This window comes from Pygocentrus nattereri, chromosome 13, assembly GCF_015220715.1.
Source record: "Pygocentrus nattereri isolate fPygNat1 chromosome 13, fPygNat1.pri, whole genome shotgun sequence".
NCBI lineage: Eukaryota > Metazoa > Chordata > Actinopteri > Characiformes > Serrasalmidae > Pygocentrus > Pygocentrus nattereri.
Window position 1 is genome coordinate 7725700 of NC_051223.1, and position 14206 is coordinate 7739905.

At 42.3% G+C, this 14206-nt stretch overlaps 1 protein-coding gene across 5 annotated transcripts in view; it reads left to right on the plus strand.

Annotated features, from left to right (window-relative positions):
• The window catches only part of mpp2b (membrane protein, palmitoylated 2b (MAGUK p55 subfamily member 2)), an 82333-nt gene that overhangs the window by 52456 nt on the left and 15671 nt on the right, over positions 1-14206 (plus strand). For 3 of the 5 annotated variants that reach the window (XM_017682074.2, XM_017682071.2, XM_017682072.2), the window contains 3 exons: positions 10322-10501; positions 10581-10736; positions 11157-11384. In XM_017682074.2, coding sequence (XP_017537563.1) covers positions 10322-10501; positions 10581-10736; positions 11157-11384 — 564 coding nt within the window. The remainder of the gene's footprint in view (positions 1-10321; positions 10502-10580; positions 10737-11156; positions 11385-14206) is intronic. The other 2 variants (XM_037544399.1, XM_017682073.2) reach the window with 1 other exon arrangement.

The following is a 14206-nucleotide window of genomic DNA, read 5'->3' on the forward strand; positions in this document are numbered from 1 at the left end:
GGCCATGCTAGCGGACTTCTTTTGGGATCGACTGCACTGGCTTCCGCAGGGAGTTCTACATCTGTCAAAAGAGGATGGGGGGCAAGGACTTGGCTAGCAGGATCGCTGCCTTCCGACTCCAGTTCATCCAGAGACTCCTCGCTGGTCCCAGGGGGCTGGTTTGGAGGGTGGTGTCATGCCAGATATTGCACACAGTAGGTGGTCTGGGGTTGGACAGAGCATTGTTTTTAATGAGCACTAAAGCGCTGGACATTGCTGGGTTGCCTGCTTTTTATCTAGGACTTTTTTCAATCTGGGACTTTTTTATTGTAAGTAGACAGGCTGGCTCTTTTTTGCACTCGCTCTTGGAGGAGCCTCTTTTCCACGACACACGACTGGACTTGGGTGGCACGATCACCCCCTGCGCTGACCAGAGTCATGTTGTCCTCAGGAGTCACAACCCTCCACCAGCTGGTGGATGTCACAGGACCAGATCTCGCTTGAGTGGAGGACGTGGCTGTAAGGCTGGGGATGAGATCTCTGCGACTTGTGGCTCAGCTGCTCGAGGGCTGGAGGACATGAGCTTGGGGACAGTGTATGGTAAGCTGCTGTACAGAGCCTGGGTGAAGGTTCTGAATAAGAAAAGACTGCACAGCAGAACCGACACACCATGGCGTGATGTTTTTAACTTGAGCGATAATGTGAAGCCAGAGTGGAGAGCACTGTATAAACCACCGTTGACTAAAAAAGTGGCTGACCTGCAGTGGAGGATTTTACACGGTATCGTCTCAGTCCACGCTTTCATTTCCGTTTTAAACCATGAGATTTTACCACAGTGTCCGTTTTGTCCTCAGAGAGACTGAGTTTCATGCTTTTATGTACTGTTTTAGGCTTTGCTCTTTGAAGTCTTAAAGCATGTTTTTATGTCTCTTAATGTGACTTTTACACTGCAGACTTTTATCCTTGGTTTTAAGTACGTCAAGAGAGAGAAATCCAAATGCCAACTGATCAACTTCATCCTTGGGCAGGCAAAAATGGCCGAATACATCAGTCGTAAGAACAAGGCTGCACGTGGTACTGACTGTGAGGCCACCAGGATTCTCTCTAGGCTGGTCAGATCCACGATTTTAATGGATTTTAATTATTATAAGAGCAGGTGTGATGTGGAGGCCTTTGAGGCGAGATGGTGCTGTGGTGGGGCCGTGTGCTCGGTGTGCGAGGCTGAGCTCTGCTTCGCTCCTGAGCTCAGATGAGCCGGACTGGGTTTTGTTTGTTTGTGTCTTTTTGTTTTTATTTTAATTTAATCAGTTAATTTATTATTATTAATTTATTTAAAGTACAACTTAAGATGACACAATGTGATGGATGACTGTTTCGAAGAAAGAGCTGGTTCAATAATCATCAAAAGTCAAGAGTCTCTCTCTCTCTCTCTCTCTCTCTCTAACTCTCTCTCTCTAATTCTCTCTAATTCTCTCTCTTTTTCTTACTCTCACTCACTTTCTCTTGCTCTCTCTCTCACTTTCTGTCTCTTTCTCTCGCTCTCTCTCTTTCTCTCTCTCACTCACTTTCTTTCTCTCACTCACTTTCTCTTTTTCTCTCGCTCTCTCACTTTCTCTCTCTCCTACTTTCTCTCTCTATCTCACTCTTTCTCTCTCATAGTCTCTCTTTCTCTGTCTCTTTCATTCTCTCCCACTCTCTTTATTTCTTCCTTCTCACTCTATTATTCTGTTTCTCTTTAGGTTTATTGCACTGAAAGCCTCTTTTTCCTCAGACTTGTAAAACTAATGTATTTTGTTACCTGTGCTGTGTCTGGTGAACTGTGCTATTTCCAGAGTTGAGCGTTACTCCAGGTGTTCTTGTGAGAGAGAGAGAGAGAGAGAGAGAGAGAGAGAGAGAGAGAGAGAGAGAGAAGCTTTACAACCACCAACCAGAAAATGAAATTCAAGACGTTTTTTAGACTTTTACACTGTAATTTCAGATACAGAGTTGAGTCGCTGTGAGGTGGTCATAGGTATGCGTATCATGGATTTTACAACAGCTTTGAATGCAGCTCAGATCAGATTATTAGAAAAAAGGAAGTAGGGAAGGAAAACAGTCATTTGGGCCTATTTCCGTTGGTCCATTCCTCATGAAATGTTCACAATTGAAAGATTTTTAGTGGTGTAAAATAACGATAAGTGGAGGTTTTGATACAACAGCAGTGATGTAAATAGATTTTGTAATGTTATATTGTTTTTGACAGTTTATAACACCATAGCAATTTTTGATACACTGCACCTGCCATAGCAGGGGTATAAATAACTCGTCAACTGAAAGGTCAGGAAATGATCTGGAGCGCCCAGCCGTATCGGGATGCCTCGCCCCCTGCAGGCAGACTCATGCGGTTCCCACACATGGCCAGGTTCTCTGGGCAAAGGGTGCAAATCAGCTTTATCCCTAGTCCCACCCTTTGGCCACTGCAGTGAGAAACAGCACAGTTGACCAGCTGACCTCAGATCAGTCCTTAAGGTCAGCTCCTGCCTTCAGCGCTTTCTCTGAAGCCGATGCCAGCAAAAGTCTCACCGTCTGGAAGACCCGAGACAGAAATATCACTCACCACAGCCCTGGAGACACAACAAGAAGCCAACGGTCTTTTCTTCAGAAAGCTTCTTTAGATATACCCTGTCTGTCAGAAGTTTGGGGATGGGGATTTTCTCCTGTTACAGGGGAATTCCATAGATTTTGCAAAAAGTCTGCATAGTTGAGAGTTAAACAGTCATTCAGAGTGGTTTGTGTAATGTTTATTATAGAGAGGTTTCTTTACGTGGTGGGGAATGGAACCAGGGTTCACCATGTCCACAGCACAAATATAGCCATATTTAGCCTCAGTTTATTGTGCTAGCTGTAGGACTGTAAGATTAATCATTTTTATATTGAAATTGCAGTTTAAAAGAGTGCCAAATTAACAGAACATGTGTTTTATGATCTACACATCACCATATGCTTACAATTTACAGCTGGAAGCCAAAAATCTCAGACGCTCTTTGTGTTATTTTATAAAAGTAATGTTTACAGAGCAGATCACTGAAGAGACGCCGTCTGTTTATAGTTTAGAGCCCAGATTTGGGGAAAAATGGGTCGACTTTCAGTAGAAAAACAGAGTTCAGCTTCTTTTATTATAAGGGTTTAAAATGACATCACCGTCTATTAGACTGGAGAGAAGAGTTACAGCCTCATACGACGCCCAGCTTCTGAATGGAGCTTATGAAATATGAAAGTTATGAAGAATATGACAAAGTGCGTTTTTGAACCACCGGTGGTCTCAAGGAGTTAAAGAGGTTAACCTAATATCAGAGCTTTTGAACCATGTGTAGATGAGTTAGACCTGTCAGAAGAAACGCCTACATCCTGTGATGCCACAGCCACAACTGGCAGTCTGGCATGTTCAGTGTCCAAGCCTAAACCAGGAAAAGTGGACATTCTGTTGTTCTTTGTAAGGGGGAGCGAGGAGGCAGACACATACTCTGAGATAAGCGAGATTTATTAAGTGCAAATCCAGAATCGGGGTCATAACGGTCCAAGGTCATATAGGCCACACGGATAGAATGGGGTTCAGACATGACACAAACCAGAACAGAACTAACAGCAAACAGAGTCCAACGAAGCAAACATAAAAACAGAGCAAGGACATGAAACAGAGACCAATACACTCATACAAACACTAGCAAACACAGGGCTTAAATACACGGGACAATGAGGGACAGGTGAACACAATCAAGGGTGGAGTAACAAAACCAAAACAAATGCACATGGAGTGGGAGGAGCCAATCGTGACATTCTTGGCCAAAATAACAGCCCTGGAGGTCAGTTTACAGTAAGTAATCACAATTTAAATTGCAATCGTGATATTGATCAGAAAAATCGCAATTAGATATTTTGCCCAAGCCAGCTGGGTATTTGATGACTTCTTGATGGAGTTTGCTGACTTCTTGATAGTGTTTTGTCCTATTCTTCCCATTCAGCATGCTCCTATATACTTACGTTGGTATCAGAATAACCTCTGGTGGCTCTAGGCCAGGGGTTGGCAACATGTGGCTTACTGTCTGGTTGCGGCTCCACAGCAAATTTAGACATTTAGGTAAAAATAAAAGAATCCTCCTTTACAGTAAAATAAAGCTCTGCTGATCGTTCAACACAGTTTATCAGTAAATGGTCTTAAACGCTGGATTTAATGTAGAACTGCTGATTCACCCTTTAACCCTGAAGATCAGTGCAGACTGCTCACATGTCACCATAGCAACACAGACAACAATCTCGCCTAGCTAGTAACTTCAAAAAGGCACAAAGAGACAGATTTAATATGAACATTGATGATTTGGAGACAATTGGACTTATTTGCATTTACAGCGTGAAACTGTCAAGCACTAAAAAAGCGAAGCTGAAGTCAGTTTCCCATTCACCAGCTTCTTATTCAAATTGTCCTGTTCCACCTTAAATGGTGCAGCAGTTCAGCCTCATAAAAAATCAAACACCGAAAGACATTTTACAAGAAAATGTTCTACTTTTGTTTCCTGCTGGAGATGCAAGAAAAGCAGCTATAGTTGAGCTTAACCTTTAAACAGAGCTGAATGTGGGTGGAATTGGTTGTCTAAACTGCGGAGAAAATTGGGAAAAAATATGTATTGTGGTGTCACTCTACCTCACTGTAAGTAGGTCTGTTTTTAAAAGAGAACAGATGTTTATGTTGGGCTGTTTTAGGTTCATTCGTACTTCTTCTTTCGGCTGCTCCCTTTAGGGGTCGCCACAGCGGATCATCTGCCTCCATCTTGCCCTATCCACTGCCTCCTCTACTTTTACACCAACCATCTCCATGTCCACCTTCACTACATCCATAAACCTTCTCTGAGGTCGACCTCTTCTCTTTCTGCCCTGCATCTCCAACATTCTTTGACCAATGTTTTAGGTTCATTCGTACAAGGCCTTTTATTTTGAAGATCCTGAATATGGGAGGAGTGGTGGGTTTTTCCAGAGTAGTCACTGTGTCTGTTGCTGTTTTCAGCAAAGTAAAAATAGATCTAGATCTAGATAGGGCTTTATTGTCATTCACATCACATGTGGTACATGAGGTGGAACGAAACATTGTACTCACGGTCCAGTTAACTCCCAAAGTGACAAACGATAAACAATAAGTAGAAGGTGCATAAAGGGGAGGACAGATAACAGCAGCATGGACCACAGCGGTATGAGTATGAGGTAGAAGGTGTACATCTTAATACTGGTAATGTATAAAGTGACATGTGTACGCATGATATAGTGGAGGCATTGATTCAGTACAGCAGCAATAAATAAGTGGACATGAAGTGCCATTGCAGTGATTGTTCAGTTGGAATTTAAGAGTCTTACGGCTTCAGGGCAGAAGCTGTTTCTCAGTCTGGTAGTTTTGCTCTTAATGCTCCGCAACCTCCTACCTGAGGGGAGCGGAACAATAAGTGTGTGTGCTGGATGGATGGGGTCCTTCATGATGCCAGTGGCCCTTTTCCTGCATCTAGAGGTGTAAATGTCCATGGTGGTGGGAATGCTGACTCCAACAGTCCTCTTTGCTGCCTTCACCACCCTCTGCAGAGCTTTCCTCTCTGCCGCAGAGCAGCTTCCATGCCACACAGTGATGCTGGAGCACAGAACGCTCTCCACCACATCTGTAAAATGAGGTGAGGACTGAGCTCCCGAGTCCAGCACACCTCAGCCTTCTGAGGAAGTAAGGACGCTGATGTACCTTCCTGATCAGGCTGGAAGTGTTATTACTCCAGGTGAGATTGTTACTTAGGTGTACGCCCAAGTACCTATAGCTGGAGACCAGTTCCACTGCAAAACCTCCGATGTGTAGGGGGAGGGGAGGGATGATATTGCTCCTTCTGAAATCCACAATCATCTCCTTTGTCTTCTTTACATTGATGCAGAGATGCACCAACTCTCCAGGTGTTCCACCTCCTGCCTATAACCAGACTCATCACTATTTGTGATGCATCCAGCCACTGCCGTATCGTCCACACACTTTACAATATGACAGCCTGGGTGGACGGCTGAGCAGTCATATGTAAGCAGTGTAAACAGGAGGGGGCTCAGCACACAGCCCTGAGGGGAGCCGGTGCTGAGGATGATGGTGGAGGAGGAGATGTTGTGGATCCTCACAGACTGCGGCCTGTTAGTCAGGAAGTCCAGGACCCAATTACAGAGAGAGATGCTCAGTCCAAGTGTGTGGTGTTTGTAAGCCAGGGTCTGGGGAATCATCGTGTTAAAGGCAGATGTGAAGTCCACAAAGAGCATACGGACGTAAGAATCCTTATTCTCCATGTGGGTGAGGGCAGTGTGGACTACAGAGGAGATGGCATCCTCTGTGGATTGGTTTTTCCGGTATTCAAATAAAGCTGGGTTATGGACATTAACCTCAAGTCAACTCAAGTTTCTCCCGAGAGCCCAGAGCGTTACAGTATTTTGCAGTTTACCTTTATTAATATTAAAAAAAATGTATATCCAATCCAATCCCCAAAATGAAAAAAAAAACAAGTTCCTGCCCAATTAACAAATATCTGAGTAGTTGAATATTCGGGTCCAGCCCTACAGCTTTCCTCAACCGACATTGTCCCAAGGCAACACTGAGAGGAACGAAGACTCAAAACGGGGAACGTTATCTCCTCTGGGCTGCAACAGACAGGATACACATAGCGCAAGTTCATAAAGAAGTTAAAACAGAACAACTGGGATCTGGGATCTGGGAGGCACACCAGTGACCAATGGCTTAAGAGCAGTGGTGGACAGTAACTAAGTAAATGTAATTAGTTTCTGTAGTTAAGTAGTTTTTTTTTGTGTATCTGAACTGAAGTTTTTCCAGTCTGGGTGACTTTTGACTTTCACTCCACAACATTTCAAATTCAAATATCTTCCTTTTTCCTCCGCTACATTTTGAGAAATCTGTCGTTTCTTTTGGTTTCTGTGTGTATAAAAATGTAACATGTCAAAATGAAAGAAGCACAAAGCAAGAGCACCAATCAGGGCCCAGCGGTCACTTTGGTTAGAGCTGGTTTTGACCTGTTGGTCATACCGACCCAGTGCAGCACACGGTTCAACGTCAGCGCAGCAGCGTAAAACTTTGGGAGAGTCTGTTCAACATAAATGATGAACTAACCTAACTTTGTGTAAATAGAGCACAATATAGAAATATGTCCACATATGCAGTCGAGACTGACGCGGCTTTTTTCTGAATTTCTACAAACACCATTTCATTTTATAGTAAATGAGTTTGGGCTGGTTTATGTTTATGAACAGACGCCTACAGATCAACATAGTAAAGGAGCTCATCTGTGATCCTGAGTTTAAAGCCAGTTTTTATTAAACTTAAACTTGGAACTAAGTTATATTAGGTTAATTACTCTTTTAGTACTTTTACTTTGAATACTTAAGTACATTTGAAGGTAAATACTTTTTACTCAAGTGGAGGTCTAATGGGAGGAACTTCTATTTTTACTGGAGTAATATTTTAACTTGGGTGTCTCTACTTTAACTCAAGTACATGATTTTTGTACTTCGTCCACCTCTGCTTAAGAGATAACATGTTGGGGTAGAATGTCAACATGAGAGAAAGGCAGGAACTTCCAGAATTGGGATGCAGGGGATGCAGTAAATAAACTCATGGCAAATAATGACAGATGCAATGGTCGTATCTTCTCTTTAGCATCTAGATAATGCTTTTTCATTGTAGAAGGAGGGGGAACACTAACAGCTTTAAAGTACCCAAGTAGGCCCCGCTATGCTGTTTTGAGACCATTTTGGCCATGGTGTGATTTATAGTGGTTCATTTTGGGATTTTAGAAAGTTTGCAGCTTTGAAATGACCCTCAAACCACCGTAACTGCATTTATCAGCAAAGGCGCTGTGCTTTTGCCAGGCCTAAAACTTTTTAGCACCGCTGACTCGTATAGACTGCCTTGGCTTATTGGTCCTGTGCAAGTCTCTGCTCTCCATCAGAATGCTCACAAAACATGGAGTGGCCTTAGATAAGCAAAGGTGTTCAGCATCGAGTGGAGAGAGAGAGAGAGAGAGAGAGAGAGAGAGAGAGAGGATCGATGATGAGCGTAAATAAGAAATGGTCTCCAGCACTTCAGGGAATTGATGGGCTTTACAGCTTTAAAATTCTCTCCATGGTTCGGGGGTGAAAAGCACGGATGAAAAAATGGATGCAGGTTGTAATATTGACGTTTCAATGCTATAAACACAGCGTTCTCTTCTCTCACACAGCGCTTTTCTTCTTTTGCTCATTTGCTCCCTTTTGCCAGGTTTCCTGCAGGCTTGGTTGCTGTTTAGGTCGCTGTGGGATGAGATTTGAACCTGTTTGTGGTGGTTGGCCAATACTGGAGAGCTTTAGAGGCAATATGGCATATTTCAGAGCGAGTGAGTGCTCTGATAACGCAACCATTATGTGGCATGCGCACGCCTCCCATGTCCTGACGATGACAGCCGAGAGAGCTGGCAGAAAGGTGGGGCCCAAGCATTCAGTGGCGACGCACCTTGGCGAGGATGCCGGGGAGAGAGCTGAGTGTGTGGAGGGGGCGGAGCGCAAAGCCCGAGCTCCCCGGATGGACGCGAGGCACAGGAGTGGAGACGGGCTGAGGAGGACGAATCCGTCATTCCCGGGGACTGGGGGGCGGGCACATGCCACACGTATCTGGCTGTATTGTGTGGACTAGTGGCAGAATTTTGTTTTTACAGTGTTTTTAAGTTTAAAAAAGCACCTGTTAGTAAACACCTATAAGCACAACTTATTAAACGAATTAATTTAAAAGTATAGACTGTCAGATGTAGTTGCTGTGCTCAGTTACAAAAGGCTCAGTTTATGTTTTTGAGATCCAGATGTCTAGGTGATAAAATCACAACAGCAGCTGGACATGTTTAGCAATGTTTCACTTTCCAGTTTGCTTTGTAAACAGCCTTTTTCTTAATACGATTACCATTAGCATAATGCTGATTCACTTAGCACACCTATGGGATATCATTCAATGCTCTAGCCTAAATACAGACATTTGAAACTTGTGACTGGCATTTCTGTAAGGTATTTTTGCAATGATATAGCTTTACAGTGATTTTTTTTTAGTACAACCCAAATATTAAAGCTTATCTCCTAATATTATTGGAGGAGTCTGTTAGCCTGTTATACATCTACTGTACTGTTTAACCTACTATAACGTGGGCAGAATATAGACAGTATAGAGCATAAAGCAGTCACAGTGAGTTTGTTAATAACACCCAGAATACTGTAATCACAGAAATAATGATAATTAAGGGATTTCGCTTGGTGTGTTTACGCATAATGTTTGCAAAAGCCCCTACAGCGGTTTTTCCCACTGGTGTGGACTAATTTAAATGTAGCAAGTATAATACATTTCCAAAGCAGCAAATATCCCAAAAGCAAATGTAAACAGAAAGCAGTGGTTTGTAAATCCACTTTGACTTGATATATTTAATGTTTTATCATTCTTCATTGTTTTGTAAATGTATGCTCATTCTGGATGTTCCAGAAAAGTTGAAACAGGGGTAAAGTAAGATTAGAAAGGGGTAATGTAAGATTAGAAAGGGGTAATGTAAGATTAGAAACTTCGTAAAATGTTCAAAAACATCATAAACAGGTGATGCAGTCATGCTCAAGTATAATAGAAGCATCCAGGAAAGCCAGGGTTCTTTATGAGCAAGAATGGGTCGACACTTGTCACTTTCCAAGAATGTGTCTGTAAAGAGACAACATTCCTCAACGAGTGACTGCAAGCATTTTACATATTTCTCCACCGTGAATAATATTGTCAGAAGATTCATCACATCCAGAAAAACCTCTACGCATGAAGGACAAGGCACTAAACCACACCTGAATGCTAGTGACCTTCAATGCACAGGCAGCACTGCAGTAAAAACTGGCATGCTTCTGTGACGGGTATCACCACATGGGCTTGGAAATACTTAGATAAATCATTGTCAGTAAACTCCATCTGCAGCTGCATCCACAGTTGCAGGTTATGACACTGCAAAAAGAAAGCCATACTGAACAGCATACAGAAACACTGCCAACTTCTCTGGGCTCAGGCTCAGCTGATGTGGACTGATAGAGTGGAAACTTCTATTGAGGGAATATTTGCCAAAAAAAAAGCTAAAACATCAAATATCATGAACAGTGAATTTGCAAATTACTGCTTTCTGTTTTAATTAGCATTTAAAATATTGTCTCAACTTGTTGGTAACTGAGGTTTGTATGAGAGTCATCATATATGTATTAAATGAAAGAGGAGCATTATTTAGAGGCTGTTCTTCATTGACCGTTGCAGATTTATCTGTGTGTCTATGTAAAACAGGCTCATGAGCGCTTTGAGGAGCCAAAGCTGGAGGCCGTGAGGGATAATAACGTAGAGCTGGTGCAGGACATCCTAAAAGACCTCACGTCCCTCACCGACCACAGCCAGACCGCACACGAACTCGCCTGCATACTCAGAGAGCCACACTTCCAGGTACAACCCGGAAAAACTCACACACGCATCCATGCTTTGAAACCAGCATAACCCACCCTCTCTTCTGATTGGTTCACAGTCACTACTGGAAACACATGACTCTGTGGCCTCCAAAAGCTATGAGACTCCGCCCCCCAGCCCCTGTGCCTTCATGGACCCTGCCCTTAACAACCAGCCAGTCCCCCCTGATGCGGTCAGGATGGTCGGCATCCGCAAAGTTTCTGGAGAACACTTGGTAAGCTTGATTTATTTGAATGTAGGCTTCACAGGAGTGACCTATAAGCATTATTATTAACTACAGCACAGCAACCGTTTATTATACTTAAATTCATCTTCAATTACAGCAGATTCATATTTAAAATAATAATAAGAGTGGCATTTAGGCCACACATTTCATAGAGTGAGTGAATGAAACATTTTTGAGAAACATTATGAACAATTTCTTAATCATATTTGTTTCCATCTTCATACCAGATCAAAGCAAGAATTATAAGCATGACTGTTTATGACCAAAAGCAGCTTGCAACAGGAATTGTAATTATTTTAATTGTGTCTTCCTGTCAGATTAATCTTTAATATAGGCTACATAATATAGGCTACATAAGTTTATGACCCTTGATTCAGGCAACTCTTTCTGCCTCGTCTGCATTTTCAGGGTGTGACATTCCGTGTGGAGGGGGGTGAGCTGGTGATTGCACGGATTCTGCACGGAGGAATGATTGACCAGCAGGGCCTTCTGCATGTAGGTGATGTCATCAAGGAGGTGAACGGCAAGGAGGTGGGAAATGACCCCAAAGTGCTGCAGGACATGCTGAAGGAGGCCAGCGGAAGCGTGGTGCTCAAAATCCTCCCCAGCTACCAGGAGCCACACACGCCCCGCCAGGTCAGCAGAGTACATGCATGTAAAGTTTTGGACTATATATATATTGTTGCTGTCCAAAGAAAAACGCCTGTCTCCAAAGTAATAACTTTACAGGAGAATTCAAAAATATTCTTAACTTTCAATGCAAGTTAAAAAAATATTCCGAGCAGTTTTGTAACATTTTTATTGGTGCATTAATCTTGAAATTTTCTCACAGTATATCAGGGAGCTGTGTTGATTTTGAGATGCACGTTTATATGGAGAGCAACGATATGTGTATATATCGTGCGTGTGTGTGTCTGCACCTTATTTGAAGCTGTATCAAACCTGATGCTGCTGCTAGCTGTGGGAAAACAGCAAGTAAGTTAATGACTGTATTAAAACTGACAGGTAAAGTTATGCATATACACACATGAAAATTCATTAGCAGTGAAAAAGGTGATGTTACCAATCAGAAACCAATATCCTGTAGCAGAGTGTAGTAGCACTGTTCCTAGGTCAGTTTTACAGAGGTACAGAGGTAATTACTGTGGAATCATTTAGTTTATTGAATTCAACTACTATGCAAATGCAAGGTTTTTCCAAATATTGTACTGTTTTCTAGGTATTTTGATTTATTTGTTAAAAATCTTTTGCTTACCATAGCTGGGTAAAAAAACACCAGTGTGTCCAAAATCTCCTTTTGAGACCCTACATCTGTTATAAGTTCATTCTGAAAACCCTTTAATGTGTTCTATTGGCTCCATTACACAATTAGTGCTTGGACCCCGATGGTTGCCACTCTGTGATACAGACAGTCATTTAGCTCTAAGCAATTACACCAGTCCACAAAAATAAACATGCTGTATGAATGTCATGCAAAAAATAACATACTGTGCATATTTACAAATTACACATAAACCTTTGTCACCCACCATTTCAAAGCTACTGAAGAAAGAAGGAAAAAAAGACAGTATCTCATCGGTCAAAAAAACTGATTATAGTATCTTTGGGTTGGCTGAATAATGACCGTGAATTGCTGCTGTGGTGTGTTTGGGGGGAGGAGAGGTTCTCTCTCACAGATCTATGTTGGCAGAGGTAACCCCCGCCCCCTCCGAACCCCCCCCCAACCCCCCCACCAACTTTCTAAAAATTACAAACTCATTAAATCTACACAGTTGACGTGATCAGCATATTCAACATTCAAAGCGGTGAATATCACTATAATGTTACACGTTTTCATGCATGAGTTTGGAAACAAAAGCAAGGATGCAGTGATCGGGTTTTTCATGGCTGGTTCTGATTGCTTCTTTAGAGCCAAACTGGCCAATGTCCAGATTTGTGGATGATTTTTATCAGTATTTTTTTTTTATTAAAAGCTCACACTCTGAAAAGAAATGAAAATACACAGAATGCACTTACCTGTTATTTACATCGTAAAATTGCAACACATCTGCCAGAATAAAACAATACATTTCTGCCAATTTTATTTTTTGATTCAAAATCTGATCTTGGCTGATTCTGATTTTCCATCCCTAAACAGGTTTTTGTTTTATTAATTCATTTATTGCGTTAATATTTCTGCCTGTTTTGGTCATGTTTTTCTCTTAGGCTGAAATGTTGCAGTCCTTTAGTTTGGAGTCCTGATCTGGATTAGAGATGGGTAGAGTTAAATGATCAATACTTGGGTAAAATAATAAAAGTAAAAGTAGTAAAAAAAAAGTAAAAGTGGCTTTACTGCTTTTATGATACAGTGAAAACCCATCTCACACACACACACACACACACACACATTCTCTGCTGGAGCCTATCCCAGTGGTCATTGGGCGGAAGGCAGAAAACCTCCTGGACAGGTCGCCAGTCCATTGCAGGGCAGCCAGACAGACATAACCTGCCACAGAAACATGTAATATAATTGATGTGCCTGCTTATATGTGTACATATTGGATATTTTACAGCTGAACTCTCCATTTTTATGAGGGCCAATTCAGAGCTCATGAAGAAACACTAAAACACATCCATATGTCAGAGCAGCATCGGAGGTTCATCTTATGAAGCCACCAAAGAAGCAATGCAGAGAGGAGATCCTCTGGCGTCTTTGATCTGCTTGTTTTATTATTTAAAACAAACAAACAATAAAACGTAAATGAAATGTCTTACGACAGCAGCTTTTTGGTTTAACTTTGAGAAGTTTGTGTTGGAACGGATGAGCTCCGGCAAAGTTTGACCGTAAAAACTCTTCACAAACTGTCCTCTGCGCAGTTTGTGAAACTGAGTTGTATAGCTCAGATTTTTTGATACCAGTACATTTGAGATACTGCCAAGTTTGGACTTTTTGCATGCTGGGACATTTCATCAAGGCTTGGCATTACTCGTCTTGGAAGGAAGCCCCTGAGAACGTTCAAGCGTGGTTCAAATGTTCTTGGAGCTGCATACCTCTCAGTGGACCTCTCTGTAATTGAAGCAAAGTCCCACTTTAATGTAATAGTTCGGCAGCAAACTAATTGTACACAGTTTTTCCCTTAGCTCAAGCGCTGAGAGTCGGCCAGGATGTTTCACATATGTGGTTTTTGTCTTTAGTTTTGCTCTGGAGCTGCATCAGAAGTGGGCGCATAGCTAAAAAGAGAAGTAGCAGCCATCTTGAAGGCTTTGTATTTTTGTCCTTTCTTATCTAAAGTAGCATGTCATACAGCAGGCAAACCAAACTGAGGATGTTCTGGGCCAAAGTTCCACAGAAATGAGTGTCTGCCCTCATCTAATGCTCTGAATTCAGTTCATGAAGGCCTTGCTGTTTAGCTGATGAGCTAAATCATGTGTGTTTAAGGAGGCGGTGTGCTGACGTCTGCACTGTTTTAGCCCTCAAG